The following is an 11,924-nucleotide window of genomic DNA, read 5'->3' on the forward strand; positions in this document are numbered from 1 at the left end:
ATGGGATTGTTTTCTTAATTTATCTCTCTGCTAGTTCATTGTGGATGTATAGAAATGCAACAGATTTTTGTATATTGATTTTGTACCCTGCAACTTTACTGTATTTGTTTATTATTTTAAATAGTGTTTTTGGTGGAGTTTTTAGGGTTTTCTATATATAAAATCATGTCATCTGTAAATAGAGACAATTTTACTTCTTCTTTTACAATTTGGATGCCTTTTCTTTCTTTTTCTTGCCTAATTGCTCTGGCTAGGACTTCTAATACTATGTTGAATAACAGTGGTGAGAATGGGCATCCTTGTCTTGTTCCTGATCTTAGAGGAATAGCTTTCAGTTTTTCACCACTGTGTATGATGGTAGCTGTGGGTTTGTCATATATGGCCTTTATTATGTTGAGCTACATTCCTTCTATACCCATTTTATTGAGAGTTTTTATCATAAATGTATGTTGAATCTTGTCAGATGCTTTTTCTGCGGCTGTTGTGATGATCATATGATTTTTATCCTTCATATAGTTAATGTGGTGTATCACATTGATTAATTTGTGGATGTTGAACCATCCTTGCATCCCTGGAATAAATCCCACTTGATCATGGTGTATGATCATTTTAATGTATTGTTGTATTCAGTTTGCTAATATTTTGTTGAGAATTTTTGCATCTATGTTCATCAGAGATATTTTCCTGTAATTTTCTTTTCTTGTGTTGTCCTTGTCTGGTTTTGGTATCAGGGTAATGTTGGCCTCATAAATGAGTTAGGAAACATTATTCTTCAATTTTTTGGAAGACTTTGAGAGGGATAGGTATTAAATCTTCTTTGAATGTTTGGTAGAATTCACCAGTGAAGCCATCTGGTCCTGGACTTCTGTTTGGGGATGTTTTTGATTACTATTTCAGTCTCCTTACTAATGATTGGTCTATTCAGATTTTTTGTTTCTTCATGATTCAGTATTGGAAGGTTGTATGATTCTAAGAATTTATCCATTTCTTTTAGGTTGTCCAATTTGTTGGCATATAGCTGTTCATAGTAGTCTCTTATAATTCTTTGTATTTTTGTGGTATCCGTTGTAGCCGTTGTAGCTTCTCTTTCATTTCTGATTTTATTTATTTGAGCCTGCTCTCTTTTTTTTTTTTAAGTGAGGCTAGCTAAAGGTTTATCAATTTTATCTTTTCAAAGAACCAGCTCTTAGTTTCATTGATCTTTTCTTTTGTCTCTTCAGTCTCTATTTCGTTTATTTCCATTCTGATTTTTATTATTTCCTTCCTTCTACTGACTTCGGGCTTTTTCTTCTTTTTCTGGTTCCTTTAGGTGTAACGTTAGATGCTTATTTGAGATTTTTCTTGTTTCTTGAGGTAAGCCCATATTGCTGTAAACTTCCCTCTTATTACCACTTTTGCTGCATCCCATAGATTTTAGTATGTCATATTTTCATTTTCATTTGTCTTCAGGTATTTTTTGATTTTCTCTTTTGATTTCTTCATTGAACCAACAGTTGTTCAGTAGTGTGTTGTTTAGTCTTCACATATTTGTGATATTTCCAGCTTTCTTCTTGTAGTTGATTTCTAATACCATTAAGGTTGGAAAAGATGCTTGATATGATTTAAATCTTCTTAAATGTATTGAAACTTGTTTTGTGTCCCAGCATATGGTCTGTTCTTGAGAATGTTACATGTGCATTTGAGAAGAATGTGTACTCTGCTGCTTTTGGATAGAATGTTCTGTATATATCTTTTAAGTCCATTTGGTCTAATGTTTCATTTAAAGCCAATGTTTCCTTGTTGACTTTCTATCTGGATGATCTATCCATTGATGTAAGTGGGGTATTAAAGTCCCCTACTATTATTGTGTTGCTGTCAGTTTCTTCCTTTAGGTCTGTTAATAATTGCTTTATATATTTTGGTGCTCCTATTTTAGGTGCATATAAATTAATAAATGTAATGTCTTCTTGATAGGTTGTCCCCTTTATCATTGTATAATGTCCATCTTTGTCTCTTGTTACCTTTTTTGGCTTCAAGTCTACTTTGTCTGATATAAATATGGCTACACTCACTTTCTTTTGGCTGCCATTTGCTTGGAGTATCATATTCCATTCCTTCACTTTAAGCTTATGTTTGTCTTTAGAGCTGGGTCTCCTGGAGGCAGTATATAGTTGGGTCTTGTTTTGTAATCCATCCAGACTGTCTTTTGGTGAATTCAATACATTTACATTTAGGGTGCTTATTGATATATGAGGACCTAGTATTGCTGTTTTATTTTTTGTTTTATGGTTGCTCTCTATCTCCATTGTTTCTTTTTCCTTGTGTTTCTGTCTGCCATTTTAGTTTGGTGGTTTTCTATGATATTTTTCAGTTTCCTCTTTTTCTGTGTTTCGTTTTTCTGCTCTAGTTTTTTGTTTTGTGGTTGCCATGAGGTTTGTATAAAACATCTCATAGATAAAATAGTGCTTTTTCTGCTGATAGCATCTTCTCTTCATTTGCCTATACATGTTCTATCCTTTTCTTCTTCCCCTTTTATGTTTTTGTTGTCACAAGTTATCCCTTTTTATTTTGTGAGTATGTTACTAAATTGAAGTAGCTAGTTATTTTTAATGCTTTATTCCCCCTTTAACCTTTATGCCATAATTAAGTGTTTAAAAAACTATTCTGATATAGATTTGCAATTTTCTGATTCAATTTATCACCTTACTCAAAGTTTTGTGTACTTTTGCCTTTTCATTTCAGGTAGAAGAGCTCCTTTCAACATTTCTTATAAGGCAGGTCTAGTGGCAATGAACTCCCTCAGCTTTTATTTGTCTGAGAAAGCCTTTATTTCTCCTTCATATCTGAAAGATAGCTTTGCTGGCTAGAGTATTCTTGGCTGACAGTTTTTATCTTTCTATATTTTAAGTATGTTGTTCCACTCTCTCCAGCCTGTAGAGTTTCTGCTGAGAAATCTGCTGATAGTCTAATGGAGGTTCTTTTGTAGGTTACTGCCTTTTTTCCCCTAGCTGCCCCTAAAATTCTTTATCATTGCCTTTTGACAGTTTTACTATAATGTGTCTTGCAGCAAGTCTTTTTGTATTGAGATAATTAGGTGTGCTATTAGTTTCATGGACTTGTATATCCAGTTTGTTCCCCAGGTTTGGGAAGTTCTCAGCTATTATTTTTTTTAAATAAGTTCTCTGCTCCCTTCTCCTTCTCCTCTCTTTCTAGGGTACCCATTATCCTTATGTTGCCTTTTTTCATGAAGTTGGGTAGTTCTCGTAGAATTACTTAATTTTTAAAAAATCTTAGTTCTCTTTCCTCTTCTACCTGAATTATTTCTAAGTTTCTGTCTTCTAGCTTGCTAATTCTCTCTTCCATATGGTCTACTCTATTTCCAATGCATTCTTCATCTCCTTCATTGAGTTCTTCAGGTCCAGAATTTCTGTCTGGTTGTGTTTTAGAGTTTCAAACTCTGGTAAAGTATTCTTTCTGATCATTAATTTTGTTCCTGAGCTCACTGAACTGCCTTCCTGAGTTTTCTTGTAGCTTATTGAGTTTCTTCATGACAACTATTTTGAATTCTCTATCGGTTAGATCACAGTCTTCCATGACTTTAAGCTTGGCTTCTGGATAATTGTCATTTTCTTTTTGTGATACTGTGCTTTTTCATGGTGCTTGCTGAGATATTCCTTTGTTGGCACATTTGAAGTAGCACATTTTTTTTTTTTTTTTTTTTTTTACCGAGATGATTTATTTTTATTTTTATTTATTTATTTATTTTTTTATTTTAATGGTTTCTAACATTGTGAAATTTTGGGTTGTAGATTTTTGTTTGTCCATCACCATATATATGACTCCCTTCACCCCTTGTGCCCACCCCCCACCCCCATTGCCCCTGGTAACCCCAGTCCAGTTTTCTCTGTCCATGTGTTGGTTTATATTCTACATATGAGTGAGATCATACAGTGTTTGTCTTTCTCTTTCTGGCTTATTTCACTTAACATAATACGCTCCAGGCCCATCCATGTTGTTGCAAATGGGACGATTTTGTCTTTTTTTATGGCTGAGTAGTATTCCATTATATACCACATTTTCCTAATCCAATCGTCAGTCGAGGGACACTTAGGTTGCTTCCAATTCTTGGCTATGGTGAATAATGCTGCAATGAACATAGGGGTGCATAAGCCTCTTTGGATTGTTGATTTCAGGTTCGTTGGATAGATTCCCAGTAGTGGGATAGCTGGATCGTAGGGCATCTCTATTTTTAATTCTTTGAGGAATCTCCATACCGTTTTCCATAGAGGCTGCACCAATTTGCATTCCCACGAGCTGTGTATGAGGGTTCCTGTTTCTCCACATCCTCTCTGACATTTGTTGTTTTTTGTCTTGGTGATTATAGCCATTCTAATGGGCGTGAGGTGGTATCTTAGTGTTGTTTTGATTTGCATTTCCCTGATGATTAGTGATGTTGAGCATCTTTTCATGTGCCCATTGGCCATCTGTATATCTTCCTTGGAGAAGTGTCTCTTCATTTCCTCTGCCCATTTTTTGATCGGGTTGTTTGTTTTTTTGTTGTTCAATTGTGTGAGTTCTTTATATATTATGGAGATCAACCCTTTGTCAGATGTATGTTTTGCAAATATTCTCTCCCAGCTGGTTGGTTGTCTGTTCATCTTGATTCTGGTTTCATTTGTCTTATAAAAGCTCTTTAATCTGATAAAGTCCCACTTGTTTATTTTTTCTTTAGTTTCCTTAGTCAGGGTAGGCATGTCATCCGAAAAGATTCCTTTAAAACCAATGTCAGGGCCAGCCCCGTGGCTTAGTGGTTAAGTGCGTGCGCTCCGCTGCTGGCGGCCCGGGTTCGGATCCCGGGCGCGCACCGACGCACCGCTTCTCCGGCCATGCTGAGGCCGCGTCCCACATACAGCAACTAGAAGGATATGCAACTATGACATACAACTATCTACTGGGGCTTTGGGGGAAAAAATAAATAAATAAAATTATAAAACCAATGTCAAATAGTGTGTTGCCTATATTTTCTTCTATGAGTTTTATAGTTTCAGGTCTCACCCTCAGGTCTTTGATCCATTTTGAGTTAATTTTTGTGAATGGCGATAGCACATGGTCCACTTTCATTCTTTTGCATGTGGCTGTCCAGTTTTCCCAACACCATTTATTGAAGAGACTTTCCTGTCTCCATTGCATGTTCTTAGCACCTTTGTCGAAAATTAGCTGTCCGTATATGTGTGGTTTTATTTCTGGGCTTTCAATTCTGTTCCATTGATCTGTGTGTCTGTTTTTGTACCAGTACCATGCTGTTTTGATTACTATTGCTTTGTAGTATGTTTTGAAGTCAGGGATTGTGATGCCTCCTGCTTTGTTCTTTTTTCTTAGGATTTCTTTAGCTATTCGGGGTCTTTTGTTGCCCCATATAAATTTTAGTATTCTTTTTTCTATTTCTGTGAAGAATGTCATTGGGATTCTGATTGGGATTGCATTGAATCTGTAGATTGCTTTAGGTAATATAGACATTTTAACTATGTTTATTCTTCCAATCCACGTGCATGGGATATTTTTCCATTTCTTTATGTCATCATTGATTTCTTTCAATAATGTCTTGTAGTTCTCATTGTATAGGTCCTTCACCTCCTTGGTAAGATTTATTCCTAGGTATTTTATTCTTTTTGATGCAATTGTAAATGGTATTATCTTTTTGAGCTCTCTTTCTGTTAGTTCATTATTAGCATACAGAAATGCAACTGATTTTTGTAGATTGGTTTTGTACCCTGCAACTTTGCTGTAGTTGTTGATTGTTTCTAATAGTTTTCCAACAGATTCTTTAGGGTTTTCTATATATACAATCATGTCATCTGCAAATAGTGAGAGTTTCACTTCTTCATTACCTATTTGGATTCCTTTTATTCCTTTTTCTTGCCTAATTGCTCTGGCCAAAACCTCCAGTACTATGTTGAACAGGAGGGGTGAGAGTGGGCAGCCCTGCCTCATTCCTGTTCTCAAAGGAATGGCTTTCAGTCTTTCCCCGTTGAGTATGATGTTGGCTGTGGGTTTGTCATATATGGCCTTTATTATGTTGAGGTACTTTCCTTCTATTCCCATTTTATTGAGAGTTTTTATCATAAATGGATGTTGTATCTTGTCAAATGCCTTCTCTGCGTCTATTGAGATGATCATGTGGTTTTTATTCTTTGTTTTGTTGATGTGATGTATCACATTGATTGATTTGCGGATGTTGAACCATCCCTGCGTCCCTGGTATAAATCCCACTTGATCATGGTGTATGATCTTTTTAATGTATTGTTGTATTTGGTTTGCCAATATTTTGTTGAGGATTTTTGCATCAATGTTCATCAGCGATATTGGCCTGTAATTTTCTTTCTTTGTATTGTCTTTGTCTGGCTTTGGTATCAGGGTGATGTTGGCCTCGTAGAATGATTTAGGAAGTGTTCCATCTTCCTCTATTTTTTGGAATAGTTTGAGAAGGATGGGTATTAAATCTTCTTTGAATGTTTGGTAAAATTCACTGGAGAAGCCATCTGGTCCTGGACTTTTATTTTTTGGGAGGTTTTTGATTACTATTTCAATCTCTTTACTTGTTATTGGTCTATTCAGATTCTCCATTTCTTCTTGGTTCAATTTTGGGAGGTTGTATAAGTCTAAGAATTTATCCATTTCTTCTAGATTGTCCAATTTGTTGGCATATAATTTCTCATAGTATTCTCTTATAATCCTCTGTATTTCCATGGTATCCATTGTAATTTCTCCTCTTTCATTTCTAATTTTATTTACTTGAGCCTTTTCTCTTTTTTTCTTAGTAAGCCTGGCTAAGGGTTTGTTGATTTTGTTTATCTTCTCGATGAAGCAACTCTTTGTTTCATTAATCCTTTCTGCTGTTTTTTTGGTCTCAATTTCATTTATTTCTGCTCTGATTTTTATTATTTCTCTCCTTCTGCTGGCTTTGGGCTTTGTTTGTTCTTCTTTTTCTAGTTCTGTTAGGTGTAATTTAAGGTTGCCTATTTGGGCTTTTTCTTGTTTGTTAAGGTGGGCTTGTATCGCTATGAGTTTCCCTCTCAGGACCGCTTTTGCTGCATCCCATATGGTTTGATATGGCATATTATCATTTTCGTTTGTTTCCAGATAGTTTTTGATTTCTCCTTTAATTTCATCAGTGATCCATTGGTTGTTCAGTAGCATGTTGTTTAATCTCCACATTTTTGTCACTTTCCCAGTTTTTTTTTCATGGTTCATTTCCAGTTTCATAGCCTTATGGTCTGAAAAGATGCTTGTTATGATTTCAATCTTCTTAAATTTATTGAGGCTTGCTTTGTTTCCCAACATATGGTCTATCCTAGAGAATGTTCCATGCGTGCTTGAGAAGAATGTGTAGTCAGCTGTTTTTGGATGGAGTGCTCTGTATATGTCTTGAAGTAGCACATTTCTTATTTAGGGAAAGCTTTGTTTACTTTGATTCTAATTCAACAGGTTGATAATTATAGGCTTTTCATGTGTTTTCCAGTAGGTGGCACTACAGCATAAATTTTTGTTTTTTTATTTAACCTGAGCGCCTCTGGCTATATTTGAGAATGGGCACTTTCCACCCTCTATCGCCTCTGCCAGAGGTGTTGCCGGTACCCTCCTTGTTGCTGCTTGTGCTTCTGGGATGGCTGGTGCCTCTGCTGATGGTGTCGCTGTGGTTGCTGGCATTGCCACTGGGGCGCCTGGATGGCAGACGCCTGGGTCGTAGGCACCGCTGCTGTGGTGGGGGCAGGGGAGGGTGGGGAGAGCTGGGTTCATGCATGCCACTGCTCTGGGTTGGGGGGCTGGAGTTGCAGGTGCTGCCACGGCTAGAGGGACCAGGTTGCAGGCACCGCTACAGCCCGGTTTCCTGTGGCTGTGGGTGCCACTGTGGCCAGGAGGCCAGAGTTGTGTGCGCTGTTCCCCGTTCCGCCTCCTGTGTGTTCCCATCCACCCACTTTCAGATGCGCAGATGTGTGATCTCTCCAGCGTCCTGGTGTATTGGGCAGACAAACATTTGTTGAGTTATGGATGTTTTACTAGTTGTAGATTGAAGGAGAGAGACAAAGGGAGTGCCTCACACTGCCCTGATGCTGACGTCACTCTCCCCTTTTTTGTACTTAAGCCATTATTTGCTCAAATATGACAATTTTAATACTATCTTAAATATTAAAAAATTTTAAAGTTATGTAATGTTTTGCTTTAAGTATTATTCCAAATTAGCAATGAACTGCTTTTTCCATGAGTTTGGAAAATCATCAACTCTTAAAATATACATGACCTTTTAAGATTTTCATCATGTTAATTACAAAGCACTATATTTGAATTAATAAGCGTCGTCTTTTTCTCTGAAACACCTGTTAATCGGAATTTGGAGACCCTGGCTTGAGCCTTAATGTGCCAGTTGTCTTTTTGCTCATATTTTCTTTGTTCTGCTTTATGGAGAGTTACTTCACTTTATTTTCTAAACCTTCTGTTGAATTTTATGTTTTTGCAGTCAAATTTTATTTTCCACAAGCTCTTTCTTGTTCTCTGATCCATTGACTTTTGAAATCATTCTAAAGGTACTAATTAGAGAGTTTTTTTTTTTTTTTGCTGAGGAAGACTGGCTCTGAGCTAACATCTGTTGCCAATCTTCCTCTTTTTGCTTGAGGAAGATTGTCGCCAAGCTAACATCTCTGCCAATCTTCTTCCCTTTTGTATATGGGACACTGCCACAGCACAGCTTGATAAGTGGTGTGTAGGTCCGCACCTGGGATCCGGACCTGTGAACCCTGGGCCACCAAAGCAGAGAGTGTGAACTCAACTACTATGCCACTGGGCTGGCCCTAGAGGTTTTTGTTTTCAAGTTCCTTTCTGTTTCTTCATTGAGTTCTGTTTCTTTTCTCCTCAGGTTTTCTGTTTGCTCACCGGGTCTCTCTCTAAAGTTGTAGGCTCTTCTCTAAGATCTGGTGCTTCTTGGCTGCCCTTCATATTTGAAGACGGGCCCAGAAGGGACGCGCACTCTGTGGTTAGAGACAGGCTTTGTTGACGGAGGCTGTGCTTTGAGGTGGGGGTGCCAGGCAGCACACGGGGGGCCCCTGAGTCCCACACACCACACTGCCCTGAGGTGCTGCCTCCTGTCAGGCAGTAATGTGAGAAACATCTGCCTTGGATGCTGGCCTCTCAGTTCTGGTTGGTCTTAGCCCTTTACTCTCATCTTAATGGCTTCTGAGGAAGGACAGAAAATAAACAAGCCACATCTTGAATCAGAACCTTCATTTCCTCTCTAAATTTGGAAGGTTAATGCCTTTTATTATGATTTGGGTAAACAGAACTTGTCATAATCTTGTTCTCTATAATTTTACAGATTCTCCTGCACTTAAAACACTACAGGATGACTTTCTGGAATTTGCTAAAGACAAACACTTCCAGGTGCTGAATTTTGTGGAAACATTACCAACCTACATTGGTAGCATGATTAAACTCCATGTGGTGCCCGTGGAATCGGCAGGTATTCACTCATTTGAGACTGATTGGCCATTAGATTCCTAGTCGGTGGTACCCAGCATTTAATCATAAATGTCAACTTGTGTATTCATTTTCTCACTTTTAGGAGACAGTTTTATGAAGATCTAGATTTGAATTCTATTATTCTTTTCAGCCATAGATTAAAATTTCTCTGTCAACATATAACCTTGGCATTACTTCTCCCTCCCTTCATTTAACTGACTAGATGGCAAAGGTTAATTGGGCAACTCTGGGGTAGCCATCAACAGGGAACTCTGTTGCATTAAGAATACAAAGTCCTTCTGTCAGCTAGATTGAAAGGGGCATTTCATTTAACAGATTGACAGCTGCATGCAGAATCCTTAAAAAAATCAACTAAAGGTGTGGAAGCTTTAGTAAATAAATGGAAGATACATGAGGAATGTTCAAGCAACAAAGAGTCCAATGGATAAAACTAGTGTTCAAGTAAACCTCGTAATCATCCTGGGGTTGAGGGAAATGACCAATACCTGCTATAGGGTACTGTGATGTAGTACAGGCTCTTGGAGGGTAGGGCCCCAATCTTAATTCTCCTTACAGCCTCCTTTATTACGCTGCACACAGTAAATAACCCATACATTTCACTCCCTGAAATGCTTTTCCCTCACCTGGCTAACTCCTCCACTTGCTTTTCTGATCTGCTCTGAGGCCGGATTAGGTATGTCCTGGTAGCATTTAGCCACTCGGAGAGCTCCTTGCAGCCAGGGGCAGTGTGTATCTGGAGGGCCTGCCAGATGGTTCTTCAGTCTGTGTGACAAGTTTTGTCCTAACTTCATTATATATTATATAAATAAAAGGAAAAAGACTTAAGACTCTGTAGTGGAACCTAAAGAGGCTGTACCTCAGAGTAACGTGCCCTAGGGTGAGGAGTTACTATTTAGTAGTTGAAGAACTTGAAGCATTCAAAGAACAGCTGCCGGACGTTTTTTATTTTATTTTTTAGAAAGGACTTTGGAAGCTTGAAGCAAAAGCAGAGTTAATTTTGTGGACCAGCTGCTTGTAGTGACAAAGCCTTGTTTTAATTCTGCCATGTCAGCAAGAGGCGTGTCTTCCTCTGTAACCATCACCTGCCTTCCTCACCTCGCTGGCCTCACCAGCATCTCTTGTCACCTCCGTATTGGTGGACTTTGTTAGACTGAAACATCAGAAACTCTTCCAAGTCTCTCAAGCACTAGGTCACCTTCCCCCGCTGCTGGAGTGATCCTGGGGGTTTGGGTGTAGAATGGATCCCATGTGAGACGTTCCCATTCTTTTCGTTGTGAAGTGTAATGACATAAACTCTAGAAAAAGAAGGGGTTAAAAGCAGTGTGTAATAATTTAGTAACCACCTGCAAGTGTATAAAGGCTTTGAAGATGATAGTGCTCAGGCTCTGTTAAATTCAGTATTAAATTAGGAAGTAGTCAGGACACATACGAAGAATTTATGAAAAGCATAAAATTATATCTACTGAGAATCCATTCTCACTTAACTAGTCACTTGTAGTTTAGTTACGGTCAACCTTCAAGTTCCTTTATCTTTTAAGAGTCACTTAAAAGATCACAACCAAATCAACATTTAGAATTACCCATTGGTCTCTTTCAATATTGATGGGGGGAAGCTTATATTTTTGCTTAGATTTTATTGACATTTTTGTTTTCTTCAGATTTAGGCATTGGAGATCTAATTCCTGTGGATGTTAACCACTTGAACATTTGTAAGCCAAAGAAAAAGGATGCTTTTTTGTACCAACGTACCTTACAATTCATCCGTGAAACTTTAGCCAAAGACCTTGAAAACTGACCGTTGTCTTCTTCCGTTTTTCATATGTGAACACAGTGCAAGAAACTTGGTGTTCTCTTTCTCTCTTTAAGCTCTAAGCAATCATGCAAACATAGTCCCTGTGGCATCAACACAGAAGAGTGTTCTCAGTTCATGCGCTGTAAGGCACAAACACAGAAGTGGCAATCAAAGAATGAAGGGCTAGACTGGATTCTTTCAATTGACAAGAAATTCCATGTGTGCCAGTTTATGTTGTGCATTGTTGTCCCTGGTGACGGGGAGCAAGCTGCTATGGATAGAGAATGCCTTTTGTCGTCTGTGGCTGTCTCCAGCTCACGCTACGAGGAGCATTGATGGCTTCTGAAGGGAGAGCCATGGGCAACACCATAAAAATGCCATTTGGAGAGTACCTAGAATGAACTAGAGCGTAAAAGACTCTTTTATTCTGGGTTTCCATGTGCTGTAAATTTTTAAAAACATGTCAGTGTAAACCTTTGTCTAACATGTTGACTTTGTCAGACCTCTTGTCATCCATGGATCAGTTCCTTGTACGTTTTTATTTTCACATTGCTGAGAACAAATATTTCCCTTTTTAAAAAAATTCTATAGTAATTCTTTCCTGACTGTAGTTACCTGTACT

General features: G+C 38.0%; 1 protein-coding gene across 2 annotated transcripts in view; it reads left to right on the plus strand.

The window, feature by feature from the left end:
- The window catches only part of SERAC1 (serine active site containing 1), a 60,420-nt gene extending 49,010 nt beyond the window's left edge, over nt 1–11,410 (plus strand). Inside the window, exons 16-17 of one of the 2 annotated variants that reach the window (XM_058534076.1) lie at nt 9,347–9,490; nt 11,169–11,410. In XM_058534076.1, the coding sequence (XP_058390059.1) occupies nt 9,347–9,490; nt 11,169–11,305 (281 nt within the window). In that variant the 3' untranslated portion in view covers nt 11,306–11,410. The remainder of the gene's footprint in view (nt 1–9,346; nt 9,491–11,168) is intronic. The other variant, XM_058534077.1, reaches the window with a different exon arrangement.
- Nucleotides 11,411–11,924: the final 514 nt, after the last annotated feature.

The sequence above is a fragment of the Diceros bicornis genome, chromosome 39, assembly GCF_020826845.1.
Source record: "Diceros bicornis minor isolate mBicDic1 chromosome 39, mDicBic1.mat.cur, whole genome shotgun sequence".
Taxonomy (NCBI): domain Eukaryota; kingdom Metazoa; phylum Chordata; class Mammalia; order Perissodactyla; family Rhinocerotidae; genus Diceros; species Diceros bicornis.